This window comes from Nomia melanderi, chromosome 1 (assembly GCF_051020985.1).
Source record: "Nomia melanderi isolate GNS246 chromosome 1, iyNomMela1, whole genome shotgun sequence".
NCBI lineage: Eukaryota > Metazoa > Arthropoda > Insecta > Hymenoptera > Halictidae > Nomia > Nomia melanderi.
The window spans coordinates 9014771-9033934 of record NC_134999.1 but is presented as its reverse complement, the minus strand read 5'-3'; the positions used below and the strand labels follow the sequence as shown (position 1 = coordinate 9033934).

The 19164-nt window shown below is 30.2% G+C and overlaps 1 protein-coding gene across 4 annotated transcripts; it reads left to right on the top strand.

Moving 5' to 3' along the window:
- The first annotated feature begins 3233 nt into the window (after nt 1-3233).
- Nucleotides 3234-18590, top strand: LOC116432047 (aminopeptidase N). 4 transcript variants are annotated; one of them, XM_031988355.2, is made up of 16 exons: nt 3253-3478; nt 3638-3893; nt 4573-4651; nt 5521-5774; nt 6370-6576; nt 6830-6985; nt 8046-8375; nt 9191-9341; nt 9415-9541; nt 10254-10344; nt 11071-11254; nt 13838-14045; nt 14689-14966; nt 15608-15807; nt 16752-16928; nt 17246-18590. In XM_031988355.2, the coding sequence occupies exons 3-16, from the start codon at nt 4580-4582 to the stop codon at nt 17709-17711; spliced, it is 2901 nt and encodes a 966-aa protein (XP_031844215.1). In that variant the 5' UTR covers nt 3253-3478; nt 3638-3893; nt 4573-4579; the 3' UTR covers nt 17712-18590. The 4 variants fall into 4 exon arrangements, with proteins under 4 accessions (XP_031844216.1, XP_031844215.1, XP_031844213.1 ...); XM_031988356.2 differs by lacking the exon at nt 3638-3893 and having other exon boundaries at nt 3234-3360; XM_031988353.2 differs by lacking the exon at nt 3638-3893 and having other exon boundaries at nt 3255-3478.
- Nucleotides 18591-19164: the final 574 nt, after the last annotated feature.

The window sequence follows — 19164 nt, the reverse complement described above, 5'->3', positions numbered from 1 at the left end:
TTTTTATTAATAATTGTGAGAAGTTAGTTTAGTAATATAGTTCTAATTTGGGCTGTAAAGAAATGTGTACAAAATACATTTATCAAATTTGAAAGAAATCAATAATATAGTGTTTCTATGATTATGGATGTTAGTTCCGAAAGTTCTGTTTTAAAAGAAAAGTCTTCAAGATTCTGAAACTGATAACAGAACAATTTTCTCATTTAAGTTTAGTCAACGTTTCCTGAAAAATAACGTGGTGCTTCTTTTGCTGTAATTTCTCCTATAACCTTTCTTTCTGTCTGTCCCTTCTTTATTACCACAGGAGATCAGCTAAAGCGATATGGGTTCTGTTAAAGAAAATTTGTCAAACACTGAACACTAATTTCAATAATAACATCCAGAAACTTCATAATTCGAAAACTTATATAAAATCCACTATTAATTAAGTTTCCGTTAAATAGAAGTAAATATTCCTGAAACATTGGGTTTATATCAAACATCATTATGTTTCTATCTTTTAATAATTTCTCATTCTACTACAAAAGGTATGTATTTACTATATGTATCCTATCATTTGTAATGCAAAGTTACTTGAAATATTGCATCAACCCATAAATAATGCGGATTTTTATATTTCTTTTGTTTTTAAAAATAAAAGAAATATAAAAATTCGCATTATACATATGATGACTCAATAATATTCGTCAAATGAAACTGTTCTTTTCTCTTTTAATTCCCCAACGAATCAAGAATCTTCTCCGTTTTTTAGATTTCATATGACTACAATAGACATTATTTCTTCACTCGTGGATTAGAATCTGTTCTAACTAGATCAATATTATTTAAAAAAGGTAATTCTTGAAAATTCCGTTATTGTTATACTGTCGCAGAAGGGGGATCGTTCAATTATTTAGAATAACAATCACCTATAATAATTGTTTCAACAATATTTACAGTAATATTAAATATTCCACAACGTATTCAATTACTGTCATTCATCTGCAATTGGTTGACTTACTAAATACAATTAACTTATATTGAAATATCTTATTAACACTGAAATTACCAGCCGGTTCATAATAATCCACTTCAATTTTTTAATTTCATAGTAGTGGAAACCGAAAAATATTACTAGAAGGTTGTTAAATAAACTTATTCGTTAATGTTTGGAGTGTATCTCAATCAATTAACTAAAGCAAATACACTTGCATAATATTTAGGCGAAATTAAAAGTAAGTGGCTTTAATTATTCTAGGACTTTTGGTGATAACTTAAGTTACTGTCTAAATAGCGTATGCATCACAAAGATGCTTATCATATGAAGCTCTGCTACTTTGTTTCTACTTAACTTCTTAGCCTACAATATCGTGTTAGACTCGTGACGAAAATTTTAAATTGAATTTGACAAATCCAAGTATTATTTATTTTCTTTAAATATAAATTGAATATTACTTGTCCGTTATCAATCGTTAACCTTTAAAGTAAACGTAGACACAGAATAAGCATTAAGTTGGTTTTCTTTCCAATACATTAATAACGATAAAGTAGTTATATTGATCATAGTTAAGAAATAAATCATAAGACAAGGGGTTAATTTCTACTACTTCTCTACTAATTTTCATCTCACCTTCGTCTTAACTTACCGGTAGCTAAATAAGCTTCTGTCGATCGATAGCCTATAAATAATCTTCCCAAACCTTAAACGTTCAATATTTTCTTTTATTAGCATTCTATAATTCGCAATATTAATTCGCCTAACAAGTGTTATCAACAATCTTTAATCATTTACAAACAAAAACCGTGACTTAATTATTTTATCCGCCCCCCCCCCCACTTTTTAGGTGGTACTCAAAAAACAGTATACACCAGTATACACGTCGTCTTAAAATCAAAATGATGCTAATTCTTTCAACGATGAATTATTTATTTTTTCAGATAGACATATAATTCCTCTTCGTTTTGTTTTAGATTTTCGTTAGAATATATTATAGATGCATTCATTATTTGATTTAATTGCGTGTAAAACGAGGTATTTGTGGAACTAAATTTCACAGTTAACAAGGTTAAACGTTATAATGAAACATGTTTCTAAGACTTTGTTTCTGTATAATGCACTGCAAAAATTCTCATGTTCAAAACAACCACACACGATTATTTATTATCTCTTTTATACGATATCTTGTCGAAGAACTCACTAATCTCATCCGGATGACCAACTTCGATGGATATGGGGTGAAAAGACTCCAACGCATGCCATGCAAAAATAGTTTGATGATCATGAACTACAAACTGCTTCAAGACTTTCCATGTTGGTTTTACCTAACCAATGGAAAGGAAAATTCCTCAGCGAAATGTTCATCGTAAAGTTGTGTTTAACACGTCGACCGTCGCGTCGATTAATTATTAAGGTAACTTTTCGACAAGCCTTAGAAATAAATTAACCTCTTGTCCTATGATATCGTGTCAGACTCGTGTAGGACTTCAAACAGAATTTAACAAATATAAATATTCAGTTTGTTTGAAATCAAGCTAAATATTATTCATCTCTTATCAATGATTATATTTTGGAGCAAACGTTGACACAGAATATACCCAGGATGTTTCTCTTATTTTCAATAAATTATTAATAACAGGGTAGGTAAATAGATCACAGTTCAGGGGTCAAAATGATTTACTAAATAAACCAAGTTAAAATTTTCAGAGATTTTTGAAATTTAACTCCACAGTTAACAGGCTGATTCACAACTAGTAAGAAGTACGTTAATATATTAAACTAAAAGCGATCGTGTATCTAACATCACTGACCCAGTTGCCCCGCAAGCGACACAAGAACCTCATTCGCAGGAATATCCTCTATCATTTCTAATTGAATTCTTGCGCGTGGCCAAAATCGCCAACTTTTCATCCATTAAATCCAATCCACAACGGCGGGAGGAACGGGCAGGTACCGTACACGGGACAGGTTCACCATATCGTACAATTTCCATTGACGCTTTCAGTATTGGCCATTGACGTTAGCTTCGCAGCGGCCAGCGGCGGATATCATTACGATTAGTCCCTTTTGTGACGTCTGCCGATGGAATTGGATAATAGACGATCCACAGATTACGCGGCTAAGTGGATCTAAACGGCATGAATCCATGATTCGGAGTTGAATCGGCGATCACGTGATCACGTGTTCACGTTTTCTCTGCCCGTAGCAGCGACATTTTCTTCCTTTTTTTTCGTTTTTCATTCACAGCTTGTTCCTGCCTTGGGGTAGGCATCTTTGTTCGTCGCGGGAGATGAGAGGAAACCGTGCAGTTCGCTCGGGACCGTGTCCCTTGCCGGTCCAACGGGTTCGCCGAAGAAGAATCTTTGATAGTGAATTGCATCAAGGTCAGTGATAACGCAGATCGAAGTCTTTGGTGATTGTTAGATACGGGCTGGTGAATTGATGCTGCCAGAGCGTTCCCTACCGCATGCAAGTACGGACGTGTTGGATGAAGATCGCGAAGTAAGTCCGAGTGTACGAGTGATACATGAGTTTTTAACGGACGCGAGAGTTTAACGTCTTATTGTGGTGTCACGAGGGATGTTTAGGGTTCATATTTATCTACAGGCTGGTTCGTCGATGCATTTTTCATTGTAATAATCGACAGATCTGTTTTTTTAGGGATTGTATGGAACTGGTAAAATTTTTGATTGGTTATGAGGTTATTGCAATTCTATGACCACTGTGTATTCAGTTCTCGAGGAAACTATTACTATTATTGAATGCTGTGTACCGAATGAAACTTATATTGAATGCATTTTTATGTAATTAAACAATTTTTATTATCTTGAAAGTGGAAGAAAGTTCTAGTTGAACGTTTTGTCTGTTCCGAAAGAGTTAATGTTATGATTAAGTAATTTCATGGAAACGTTGAGAGGTAGATGAACTTCGGTAAAATTCTATTATATAGAAATTACAATGTTTTTTCTCTTCTATGTTTATTTCCTGCTTTCCATTTCTTAATTAGTGCTAATTAAAAAAAATATTCTTGATTTTGATATTTTATCATCAAATTAAAAATATATGATTTTTCAGAACTTATATTAATCAATTATAAGATAATTGGTAAAGCTGAGCTCTTACGACAGAGTTAATATTTATATGTGTACATAGTTATTATTTAATAATATACAAAATTATATTAATAAATAACTTTCATTTATAAAAATTGATAATTCTATACGGCATCTGTTGCTTTTAATTGAATTTTATCTCGCATAAAATGCTTCTAAGGATCAGCTTTGATATCTCAGGTCTTGCTTATTAAGTATATTCATTGAGGAATTTAATTATTTTTTTTTTTATTCTTTTGGAATAGTCAACAATTTATTTACGTTTTTTTTACGATTCTCCTTTGATTTACGTACCTTTAACAGTTGATAGTGATACTTTATTAACATATAGTCAACTGTAAATAAACTGTGGCAACCTCCAATTATGAATTAGATATTCTCATTTTACATTTGCATGGTTCATGGTTGCTTGATTTTTATAAAATTCTTTAATTTATTGTAATTGATATACCTCGCTTAATTGTCGAATCAATGCGTTTGCAGGAGAACTATGAGGTGGATAACAGCTATCGCTGGACTAGTTATTCTAGTCCTGCTGCAGGACGCTCAAGCCTTACCTCGTGTAAGTAATGAATATTATTATATTAAAATTTAAATATATTTAAGTTCGATATATTGAATATATTAATTATTAATTATACGATATGTATGATATCAGTCGTTACTGAAAGGGTTCCTTAACTTTCTTATTAACTTCTTAATGAATACTTCGGATTTACATGTATGAAATCGGTAGTTATATGTTGATTTATGTATAAAATAAATTCCTTATTTTTATATAACAAAATACATTTCACTTAAAAATACAAAGACAAATATGAAGTTCTCTTCAGTTTTGAGAAAAAATGTATCAATTTTAATAAGTGTCTTCTAAACTGCATATTTTGCCGGACATTTTTCGATGGTACGTGCACATAAAAAGTGTGAAATACTAAGACGATTACTACATATAAAAATATCTTATTTATTTCCTAGAAAATTGTATATTCACATGCATTGGAGTGCACAATTCTATACGAAGCGTCCGATATACAAATGCATAACGAATATCTCGCTTATCTCAAAAATTATTTAAATAATTATAATATCAAAAATACATATTTAAATAGTCATTGTCATTTTATCTAAAAAGAGTCTGTAAAACCATTCAAGTTAAATTTGAAAATTCCAATACATTCGAACTTAAGTTTCTCAAAAACTGTAAAAGATCGTTTATTAAATAATAAAATATAATTTTTCAAAACACAACTTTCATATTTTTCAAACAGACTACTAAGAGGATTTGATTCAGGCGAACGAAAAACTAACTGTTAAAGTAAGGTTTTGATTTTCGGGATCGTAGTAAAATTGGAATATCATTCCAGAATTCAAGTTAATGCTCTAAGGGCCTAGTTCGAATTTAATTTGAAATTTCGACGGTATCTTTTCTAGAAACAATGGAAACGCAGCATAGACTTAAATGACGTCTATGATTCGAAGATCCGTCAACATGTAATATCAGACGTAATACCAACCCAATATGACCTTGAACTACAGCCGTTCATTGGAAATGACAAATTCAGTGGACGAGTCAAGATCAACGTTACCTGGAACCTCCCCACTAATCAGATTACTCTACACGTTCATCCTAGTCTTGAAATCATTGATACTTCTGTTAAGATTACTCAAGGGTCGTTTGAAGAAAGGTCTGGTTACATTACAACTTAAATTACTTGACAGATCTCTTTGATATATTTTAATAACATCGTGATTCTTATTCAATACACAGTAATTGCAACAAATTCATTGGATTCTTGAATGTTTTTTAATGTTTAAACACAGATCTGTATTCACTGTAATAATGTTTACAGTACTGATTCAATAAATGATCAATGTTGCTTTCTATTATAAAGATTCTTGTACATAAGATGCTTAAAATTTTATCGTTATCGCCATAAGGTTTATTAAGTTAATTTTATATTAAGACTCAAGGAGCGTTAATAGTTTTTTAAAGTGTTTGAGAAAAACATTTTTTTTTCAATTGTAATCACATAAACATATTAAAAAAATGAAAAGGATCTAAATCTAGAAATCTTAATGTATAAAAAGAACTTGTAAAATATTTATGATAAATAATTGAGGTCAAAATTGATATTTCCAATTAGAGTCTCGGGGACACTTAATTATGGATTATGAAAACATATCTATTCGTATATTAAAAACATTCGTTCTCCATTTCTTTGGTTATATACCATTCTTTATTGACGTTATCATGGAATTCTATAAAATTATTTTGAAAAGGAAAAAAGGATGGCCCGTGATGGATGTGAATGTGGCTAAGATAGAACATTCCGTAAAGAGGGAACCGTTGTATTACATCAACCTTGAACAAATGTTGACGGAAGGCACCTCCTGTGAAGTGGTAATTAAATTCACCGGAAAGCTCACTACCAATGAGACAAGCGGATTATTTAAAAATGAGTACATCGACTCCAACGGAGACTCGCAGTAAATATAATAATGCCATTAACTAATGAAGCAACTCATTTTTATCATTGTCATGGTTATTTCTAACTACACATTTTTCATTAATTTATTAATTTATATATATATATATATATATAAATATATATTTACACATTTATTTATTCATTTATTTATATATATTTTTTTTACCTTAATTTGTGTATTAAGTTATTTTTCTATTGATTAGATTCTATTGATTAATAATCGTTCTGTAAAACTTTTATTTCTTGTCTAGCCCATTCGTGGCTACCTACCTCAGACCAAACCACGCGCACAGGGTATTCCCGTGCTTGGATTATAATCAGTACAAAGCTACGTATAAGTTAAGTGTATTGCGCCCGAAAAACATGACTGCAAGATCAAATACTCCGGTGAAGAGCACTACTGATGCGTAAGTAACACGTAACATCGAATTATTACTTAGTGCCAATACTTTCATCATTTAAAAGTTAAACGTAACTTAACCCCTTGCCTTATGGTGACGTGTCAGACTCGTGGTGAAGATTTTAAACAGAATTTAACAAACATGCAATTACGCAGTCCTTTTGAATTCAAATTAATTACTTTTCTGTTGTCACTTATTATATTTTAGAGCAAATGTAGATATGAGATGTGCCTAGAATTTTTCCTTTTTTCAGTAAATTATTAATGGCAAAGTAGTTGTGTTGATCATAGTTGAGAAAAAAATCGTAGGATAAGTGGTTAAAGATATGTTAAAGAAACTACTAAGAGCATTGTAAGATGATAGAAGCCACAAGGGAGTAATACAACAAAATTTCTTCTCGGGACATTTTATTAAAAGATTTCTGGGAAACTTGTAAAATTTAAATCTTATGTACACATAATTTGAGAAGGTTACTACTGTAGGTTATTTAAATAGAAACGTTGATATTATATCCATTATATCATGAAAGATGTGGGTACAATGTGACTTAACGTGCGTGTATTATTATAAGATATGAATACAATCACTTACTGATAACGTGGAATAAAGTGTCAATTAAAAATATTAATCACTTTCTTAAGTAATTAAAATCGGGTTTATGAATTTCGAGTATTTCCGAAAGCATCGTGTACAAATTCAATAATATTATTATATATAACACATTAAGTTATATTTATTAACATATTCTCAAACGGCAAATTTTTCGTATGATGATCTGTTGTTTGAAATGAAGAACTCTTCGTTAAACAAAAGTACTTGCAAAGACATGAATTCACGCCAACGGTCGCGAATGTGTTAAAACGATACTACTTAAATCGTTTTTCTCACCGTGTTCATTAAAATATTCATTTAAATGCATTCAGAATTTTCGTATGAAAATATTTATCTAAAATCATTCAATTTTCGTGTATGTATATTAATGTATATACTATAAAAACTTTTAAACCGCTTTGTGAAGACTTTGTAAAAAAACATATTGTGAGTATTTTAATTAATTTTTGTACAGAACTGATATGCCGGATCAAGTCTGGGATCACTTTGAAGAAACACCGCAAATGTCAACGTACCAATTAGCTTTAGTCGTGTCGGATTTCGAAAGTATATCACCTACGAAGGAAATGAACGAGATAGATGAGAAGAAACTGGAAATCAAGGTTTGGGGTCGGAAAGAGTACTTGAACACTTTGAAGGATGTACCTGACAAAGTTGTCACGATTATGAATTATTTACAAGATTATTTCAACATGTCCATTCTGCTCCCGAAACTGGACTTAATGGCAATCCCATCGTACCATGCAACTAAAGCTTCTGACAGTTGGGGTTTAATGCTTTTCAAGTGCGTACTTACTTATCTTATTAAATTTCAATACTAATGTAATTTTTATAAGTAATTATAGAATTAAATATGACTTGTTACTTAAAATTTACTTACTTTAACTTCGATATTAATTTAATAAAAATCTAATAGCTTATAATTACTGAAATATATTAAATAAATTATATTCTTGAAAAAAATGCCCTGGTAATTAAAATTATTACTCAATTATTAATTATTTAAATTGAATATTTTAGGATGAGCAAATAACACAAAATCGTTATACAAATTATTATAACATTGATATTAATCATAAATTTAAATCAAACAAAGAATTTTCGGAAGGTTGTGTGGATACGTTTAAACATCTTTATTTGTCTATTACGCGTTTTCAAACTTTACCAAATGTCACAAAATATTCACAAGATAAATAATGGTCACGTAGTTTGACATAGCATTATTTGTTATTTGTAATTGTTATTTTAATACAATCTTAATTAACGAAATCAATGTTTGTTGATTTAATATAAACACAACCTAACACAGAAACCTTGAAATAATATAGCGAGAACAATTTGCTACTGTAAATTAGACATTACAGTTTCTTGAAAACACTTCAAATGATCAAAATATATTAAGTAATATTACTTACTCGAAAACGATGATAGAAATCTTGATTGTTTAATCACGAAATTATAGCTAAATGATAGTTAATTGAAACCATTTCATAAACTACTATTAAATTAAGTTTGATAATAACTTTTGTAAGCTTGGTTATCTAATGCATTGAAGTATCTTATTAAAAGATTATTTTGAAAAGTTTAATTTAATTGTAGGGAAAGTGAACTAAGTGGTCCTTCTTATTGGCTCACAGCCTATGAGCTTCTGTATCAATGGATTGGTCAGTATATTACGCCATCTTACTGGAGTCAGGCTCCAGTTAACAAAGCTCTTAATTCATTCTTGGCTTCTTTGACAACTGTGAATGTAAGTGTGATTTTATGTTATTATTAAAAATAATTTCGAACTGCAAAGAAGAAAGTTAATTAATCCTGTACAGCTTAATCCAATTGAAATGGACGGGAAATGGCCAATGACAATATTGTATTCCCTCTACTATGAATTCGGGAAGACTGTGCCTTTCTCGAGGGTCGCAGGAATTAGATGTGAAGCTATGTCGTCGAAAGGTGAGTTGCAATTGAATCCTTTTCTTCAATTTCGTTAACTTAATTATTCACAACATCTGATTACATTAGCACTTGAGAAGCACATTTAATTAAAATAATTGCCACATAATACACTTACTAATTTTCAAACGTTTATATATATTTACAATAATCATTAACGTTATATACATGATAAATGTGATTTTTATGTTTTTTATCAAAATAGTCTGTTAATCACTATATTTCTATTTTGACTTTCATTTAATGTAAGTAGAAATGAAAGAAGGAGAAACATCTCCAATTAAAGAGAACCAGTAATTTAAGTGCTTTGAATAACTTTAGAATTTCAATGCCTACCAAAGTTTTCTGAAAATGAAATAACGCAAATGAAAAATAGGTATAACTTCCTCAAGTTGTTCTTGTATACCTGTTTAAATACTTGCTAACGGAATTTATTATTTAAACTCTGGATACATAAAAATAAAAAATTCTGTTTTAAATGTATTAAATATTACTGTACGATATATTTCGAAGTGAATCGTTTTTATTTCATTTTAGTGGTTTTCGAAAGAACTTATCCCTCGTGATCACAGCTGTTTTAATGAATATTCAAAGTTTAAATAAAGAAATTAACTGTCCTAAGAAATTCTGAATAGTTAAAACATTTGCAAATAAATTAAAATCTACGGAAAGAAAAGAAATCTAATTATCCTAATATTATTTTCTTTCCTAGAGGAACTAACATTCCGGATGTTCAATTGCACCCTGGGCAAGGATGTATTCCAAAGAGGCATTAGAAACTTCGTTCGACAGATATCAGAAGAGTAGTAATTTTTCTCACTAATTAGCCGGGAATCAGATATAAAACACAAATATCTTAGTCTACACGTGTTAGATTACCATCTCGAATTAATGACAGTCAAAAAGACAGATAACAATACTCGAGGGCACACTGTAACTCGACAAATAGACTGGAGGACAAAACTTTCACCACGTTCCTAAACAACAAAACAAATCAGTTTCCTGCGATTGAAATCGTAATCTTAATTGGGAAATTAAATTAACGAAATCTGTAAAAATTTGGAAAAAAAACATGAAAACAATCAGTTCGCTAGTTCCCTTGAATTATAAATAAATTTTATGACGTCCAGTTATATATATATATATATATATATATACATATATATATTTCAAAAATATTTCGAAACATATAATTCATTTAAACAATTAATGATCGTTTTCATGTATATTGTTTTCTAATATAATTTTTTATAATGGATAAAATATCATTGTTATTACATACTGTTACATATTATTATACATGCAATTAAAAATGTGTAGAACATTTTAAATTTTTAATTTTATAGCATATCAAAATTTCAATTTCTAAATTTAAATTTTAAAATCTAACAATTTATCTTGAAATTCGAATTAATTACAAATTAAAACATCTTTTAGTAACACAAGCTGGTTGCTTCCCGGCTATCCATATCAATCATTCACTTGACCATAGTTTTACGTAATATTTTTATCCAAATAAATTATTGCAGACCACAGAGAGCATTTTTCGAAAGGCAGATCTACGACAGTTTAAACGACGTTGCGAATGAAACCGGCAATTTACCGATAGGTCTGACGATCAGCTCCATTGCAGGACCGTGGATCAATCGAGGTAGAGTGCCATTGGTCACGGTCATACGAGATTATGAAACTAAAACGATTACCTTCAGCCAGGTAGGTGCACTTACGTCTGTGAGCTTATCGAGCAGAAGTGTTGTTTCCCTCAGGGACACCGAAACCGGAACAATAATACGATTTTCGCATGGATAACGCTATGACGTTGAGAAAATGGCGTGATCAATTTGTTCGTGAACATTCTGTATAAAATTCGTCTTTATCTAGATACAACATTCTTTTCAAATGACAAAGAAAACTTTTCTTATCGTTTATCAGTTACACGAAAATACCTTTTTCCATGAAAGGACTCTTCAAATCATCGTGTAATACAAAATTCGATGATCTAAAACCGTAGATGACGAAAGAGCAACATAGTCAGTAATTTTATTTCTTTCCAGCATCAGTTGTACGGTTAAGATTCATTGAAATCACTTTAGTTGAATTTACGCTTAAGACTAGAATTATCGAACAGTAATTAACCTTTTTCACATTTTTTATACAAATTATAACAATGGATTTATTAAGATTTCAGCTGATTTGTATTTTACTTTGCGTATCACCTAATCAACTTTAATAATATCTGAAAAATACTTTAGTTTTTTGAATAATTACAACAGAAGAAGTCAGGAATGGCTCATTTCGAAAGCATCTGGCAACTCCAGTGTTAAATATTGTGTATCTTTCGCTGAATGTTTCGTAATCAATGAAATTGCATAAATGCAAGAATAACTTCGTAATTTCTTGCTTCATAAATTAATTCGCGGAAAATTAATTTACTATGAACTGAGGATATTAAAATTAATCGGAGGTGCTACAACTGTGTGTATAAACGTAATTGGTAATAATAGTTCATAAATTTGATAATAATTCTAATGACATAAGGAGTTTAAAATGCACTGATCACTTCAAACGATACTGACATCATGATGGATAATCCGTAATTATAAACAGACAAACTGAACAGTTCGATGTCTCAATAGAGTCGAAAGCGTGGAAAAGGTGTTTAAACATGTTGATTTTTTGTTAGTGAGTTCAAATTATATTTATAGTCTAAAAATTTTTTACACTTTTATTGCTTTAATTATTCCGCACACACTAGGAGCTAGACCATTTTGTTCGTTACTACGAATTGAGATAAATTAGTCGCACAACGATCATTTTACAGAAAGCAAATTGAAATATTTTATTTGCTATCAAATTAAAAGAAAAAGTTTTTAGAAATGCAACGTGCGTTAATTAATCTGGAGTTTATAATTTGTTCGCGTATACAGCATGCTATAGTGATATGATTCAGAGTTTGAGTAATTTTCCGCGAAATAATTCAGCTGTGAGATACACAATTATTTTCATCGAAGAACATCTATGTTCGCCGCTAATACGTAAACGGCTAAAGTATTTTTCATTGAAGAAGTTAATAGCAATCACCATGATAAAATTAATACATTCATTCTCTGACACAGAGTTTGTCAATGAAACGTCAAGAAAAGAAATTTAAACGTCAATTTTTATAATTCAATTTAGTAATCTCCATTTTTATTCGGTTAATTGGAGAAATTCAATTTTTACAAGATTATCGTACAAAATATAACATTGAAATTTTGTTAGTAGCTAATTATGAAATATTTTATCAAGAATTCCTTGGTATTTATCGATTTTTTGCTTTGTTATGAATTTTCATCAAAATCTCAACGTAACGCTTCACGCAATCTCCGGCTCGCGCTTAAATGAGATTCCGAACGGAAGGATGTACGATTGCAGACATAGTATTACAATGAAAAAGGTGTCTACCCTTGAGGAGAGAAAAAAATTCTGTCTTATCTTTAGAGCGACCATCAAAGCTATTTTAAAGGAGCATATAAAGAGTAATCGAAATGAAAACTGAACAGTTGATAACCTTCATTGTTAATCGTAGTTGCATATCGCTGTGCGACTTTGATTGTGGTTTTGATTCGTATTCTAATCTCCATGGTTACGTTATCATTCCAGCAAAGAACTGAACATTTTCAACAAACTTTTATACGTAATTTAAAATATTCTAACGAATTTTATCATTAATCCATATGGGGTATATTTTGACGAAACAATATCTGCCAAAATTTGAATACATATTTTTCAAATAAATATATATATATATATATATGATAGTATTGAAATAAATCTTTTTCACCTATATTCTTCGTTAGGAAAAAGTAATTATTAGTAAATAATCATTGTGATAACGTTCGTTTTTAAGAATTTCAAAAATTATTTTTGTTTTCATGAATTTCAAAAGTTATTTTTATTTTCAAGAATTTCAAGAATCATTTTTATTTTCAAGATCTTCCAAAACTATTTTTATTATAAAAAATTTCAAGAATTACCTGTGTTTTCAAGAGTTTCGAGAATTGTTCTTTTATTATACAATCATAGATGACAATTACATAGTTAGTATTTTAATGTCTTACAAAATAAAAAGTTACATTTAGTATATTTGTTGTTATTCTCTTATGGTTGAAAATTCATGCAGTAATTGCATTGAAGTAACCAATGATTACATACACTATTTGAAACATGTAATTAAATATTAATTAAATATTTTTTCACCGTAACTTCATCTCAAGTATATACTAATATTGAGATTTCCTCCGTTAATGTTGGCAGAAAGTTTATCTTAGAGAAGCTACACCTGCTTCTACATCCAAAGCGGTCTATCAATGGGACATCCCGCTCGTGATGATATCGGAGACTAATAGGGATATGTATAAACCGTGCAACCTGTGGTTGAGGAATACCAAAGTACCGACAAATCTCACCATTCCCGATACAGTCGGCGGAGACAACTACATCATCGTTAATCCTGAAGAAATAGGTACAAGACAGAGCTAAACCACAGACTTAGGTAAAGATCTTAAGTCTGTGGCTCATCTTTGAAATACGAAAGATTCATTTTTACATAAAAAGAAAGTTATTACTCCGCTACCTAAAAATGTTGTATCGGAACTTTCGTTATGAATAGTTCTATCGATTTTTAAATATCTTTCTCAAGAAAATAAAAACATCCTTCTACTACCAGTAAATTACTCTATTAAATTTTTGTTTGTCAGTTGCATTATTGTTTACAAAAATTAAATGCTTCCATGGAACGTGATATACGGAATTTAATTATTAAATTGTATGAGATATAAATTATGTGAAAACAGTTATCCAAGACATTAGATTTTTTAATTCGTTTTCGTACAATTGATTTGTCATTTTTGATCGGATCATCAGTAGACTGCGAATTTGTATGCACTTGCAGGTAATTTGAAAGTGAAAATTGCACGAAATACGGAAAGTATCCAAAGTACAGTGTTCCTTTTGTAACATTTATTAGGACAAATCATTTTCTATCGTCTATTTATTTGATTTTATTCTTAGACACTTGAATTCGCATGAAGATCCGCAGTCTAGCAATTATATTAAATTGCTGTCATAACTTGAAGAGCGTTTAATGGAGTAAAATTCTTCTGCAGGAATGTTTCCTGTAAATTACGACTCGCATAACTGGAAAATGCTGTCGGCGTATTTGCAAGGCCCCAAACGGGAAACGATTCCTGATTTAACCAGAGCAAAACTTCTCCACGATTCATGGAATCTGGCGTATGCCGGTGAACTTTATTTCGGGATTGCATTGAATATGACGCTCTCGTTAAAGGAGGAGAGGAGCCACGTCGTCTGGGAGCCCGTTTTCATGATGATCGACCATATTGGGAGGCGTATCGAAGGATCTGATGTGTATCCCAAATTTGAGGTAGATTTAGATTATAATAAGAAAATAATATAATATGAAGTAATGATGAAAATTAATGATATGAATATAATATAAACATAGTATCTATGAATATAATATAATATGAATATACAAGTACATTGATCTTTTGTCTTATAATGTCGTTCTATTCCTTTGAATCAAAATTAAATGTTATTTTTCTATCAGCAATTCTTGGTCCTTGACGTAATTGTAGACATAGGAAGAGCATGGAATCTCCTTCTATTTCTAATAAATTATCAATAAAATAGTTCTAACGAACGCACTTGTAGAAGAAATCATAGGGTAAAATATTAAAGCACAAAAAAATAAATTTTGATATTTTCATATTTCATTATAGGCAAAAGCATACTCTTTGCTGCGAGAGCAATCCTAGTTTTCCGGAATAATTGTTAACGTCACAATCTATAATTATGCGAAATATAATAACATTATTATTGTTTCTGAGAGACTAATTTTAATTTGTATAATTGGTTCAAACTGAACAAGTAGTACAGAATAATTATGAACATATTATTAACAGAGTATTACATTATTTGTCTAACAAAAAATGTTGATTTGTTAAATAAAAAGAAACTTAATTATGAACCAATCCAATAGTTTCGCAAAAATTGTTGTTTCAGGCATATATACGAACCCTATTGAAGCCTCTGTACACAGAACTGAATGAATTAGTGGTTAATAACGAGCCATCTTGGAAAACCCACATGCGCAGCCTGGCGAAACATTTCCTCTGTCGTGCGGGTTACAAGCCGTGCGTTGAAGAAGCCAGAAATCAGTATAAAAAGTGGTTGATGGATGAAGATCCAGATAAAGGAAATCCGTATGTAATTTATTTACTTTAATACAAAGAATGAAATTATGCTGCAACTTATTGCGTGCTTTTAACTATAACGTGTGCTTTTGAAACGATCGAATTCAAAAAAAGGATAATTACTTTTAGGAAAATTAATTTGAATAGAAAATAATTCACACACGTGTTCGTGTCATTCACACAACAGATCAAAAATTTGTAATTATTTGTTACATGAGAAGGAAACTTTGATTTCTTAATGAAAAAATATATAGTTTTATATTCCTTTTACCGAAGCCATTTTCGGTTTCCTTAATAACAGTTTTATCTTAAACCACCGCTTATCTACTATCAAGAAAATCATGATACATGAAACCACTCAAAGCATATTACTTACAAAGCAAAAAACATTAAAACATTATTTAATCATATGAACAAAATCTCTGATAAATGTAGATCCTGAAAGTAAATAATGTTTCCATTATTTCTTATTTTATTTTTGTTTATAAGTCATGAATATTATAACTGACAATTTTGATTTGTTCAAAAATTATTTTTCATTCATCCCGAAGTGGACGGATATTCGTGTAATTTATTTCTGCGATTTTGAGTGCAGCCGTCGTAAGGTACTATGAGTGATTTTACCAATAAGCGTCGCTCTGAAAAGTTTCCGCCCGGCGATACAAACTTCGACAATGCTTCTTACGGCCATAAGCCGGCAAATATTGAACATGTTATTTTAAAGGATTTGATTGATTTCAAGTTTGACTGTTTTTAAACTTAAAATAGAATCGTTACACTTATAATTTTAAGAATATAATAGTTTTTTGATTAGTTTATTGAAAAATTCTTAATTTTTTAAATTTCTAAATAAAAATTAATATCTTCCTTTCCCATTCCTTTATTGTTACATTCTAAATCAAATTATTTTTAGTCGTTCAATGGAATGTAAGTTCTTCCTTAACCTTCCGCAGAGTCGCTAATGAATTCATTTGTCCCGTGTTCAAATGGGGATCTGCAGAGGAATGGGAATTCGGACTTCAACGTGTGATCAACTTCCCACAAAACAGTCCTGAACGGAAACAAAATGAACGCACGTACCTATTAAAAACTTTAGCTGGTTGTCCCAAAGACACGAACAAAATAGAAAGGTATTATTAATACATAAATAATATAACAATAACAATAATAATATAAATAAAAAGTATAGTTGTAAAATAATAAACGTTATCGAAGCTCTGTCCTTTTAACAACACTCACAACAACACGTATATATGTTTTTATGCATCTTTAGCAGTGAAAAAATATTTTTACAATTAATTTCCTAATTATTTCATTTAATTTTCATAAATAATACAATATTTTTTCTAACAAAAATGATTCTCTATGGAATTTCTCGTTCAGCAGGTACTTATTTTCTGAAGCAAAAATTACAGTGTCATTTAAATTTCATTCGAAATGATTGCAGATTGTTAAACGTAACCATTTTGGATCAAAATGGGAACTTCACGGATTCCGATATCTATCTAATCTTCAGCACGCTGACCGGCGGTGCAGCGGGTTACACTACCCTTTTCAATTTCTTGAGTGACCATTGGGACACCATTAGACAGAGATTTGAGAACAAAAAGCATCTATGGGACGGAATAATAAATTCGGCCACCTCTTCGTTCAATACTCAAGAAGGCTTTGAGATGGTTTCTGAATTGTACATGAATCGGCAGGGTGAATTCGATACTGCTGATCACATCATCGAAGAAGCACTGAAAATCATTGAGCAAGAAACAGAATGGAGCGAGAAGAATTTGCCAGTAATCGATGCTTGGCTGAATGAGAACTTACCCAAAGAGGAGCTAGAAGCTCTCCAAACTTCCACGGCAACTATCATGATGACTTCAGTTACTGCAGAGGAAAAAAAGGACGAGGAACTATGATCAGTGAAATTAGTTTGTAAATTGTCCTCTGTTTTTATTAACATAGCAGGTTATACTCCATCTTTAATTTAATCGTTATTAAATGCGTCGAAGTGGAAGCAAGTTCAACACTTTTGTATTGTCCAGTCGAAGATAATTTGTTTAATACAGTAGAGAAGTGACTATTTGAGATACGAAATTTTGGAATTTATAATTTCTTTATTTCCGACGTGTCTTTTTTTTATTTAACATTTTCTGTACTTTTTGGAGTGAAATTGACGCGGAATATTTCAAGTTGAATAATTAAAATTATAAATTTATTATTTTTCAGTATACTTTTACAGATATGTGTCATGTATATTTAATTTTTTAAGATGGTTTCTGTGGAAATTTTGTTAAAAATTTATAATTTAATTTTATAAGCAATTTATTTAATGTTCTATTAGAGTGATCAGTAGAGGTTGATATTAGCATCAACCTGCATTTGTTCCTTGCTTCAATTCGATGCAATAAATGTGAAAATGTTATGTGACTTATAGGTTATACTGTGAGACAAATGTTATTGGTAAAATGGAGGACGATAAGAGTTTAGAAAAGTGGAGAATGTAAATTCGAATTATAGGAAATACTGTTCGAATAAATTAATCGTTCGTAACAATCTGATTTTATTCTAGAAAATTCGAAACTGCTACGAAATGTTTATATAATATTTAAGCTTAGATGAAAATTGTATAAATTGCGCGCAATAAAAGTCTGATATACTTTTCTAATGATAAAAATATTCTGATATTACTATTAGTTATAGTTTAATTATTATTCGGTGATTTAGAGTGTTAAGAAAAATGTAATAAATACAACAATAATAACAGTTAAACAACTTCCATTTTTATTTCAAACAAATATCATGTACAACAAAATATATTCTATTAATAATATATCTTCCAGATTCCTTAAATACTGAATTTCTCAAACACTCAAAGTGTCAAACGATAAAAGTTTTAAATTTATTATTTGCTAAAATCAACATAAAAATTTGTCCAAGATTTAAAAATTGTACTATCTATTATACCAAGTTAAGCAGGACCTAATTTCTTAAATATTACAAGTATTAGCATGACCAAAACTAATTAACTATTCTTAATATTAACACATTGCGTACCGGTTAATTTTCAGAAAACTGAACTGTGCGGATGGCGATTTTCACTGAGGTCAACTTATATCACTATACATAGAAAAACTCAGATATATTGTTACGTAATACATTTTAAATAGATAATCAATTCGAATTAAATTTTATATTTTTTCAATGCTGCGGTAATTAGCGAAGTTGCATACCTAAGTGTATTTACATAAAAACGAAATTTCTCGTTACCGGTACGCAATGCATTAAATTGGGTTAAATCACTTCATATTCTATTCATTTATATGGATATTAAAATCATAATAAATAGAAGTTCTAATGCAAATTTGTTTC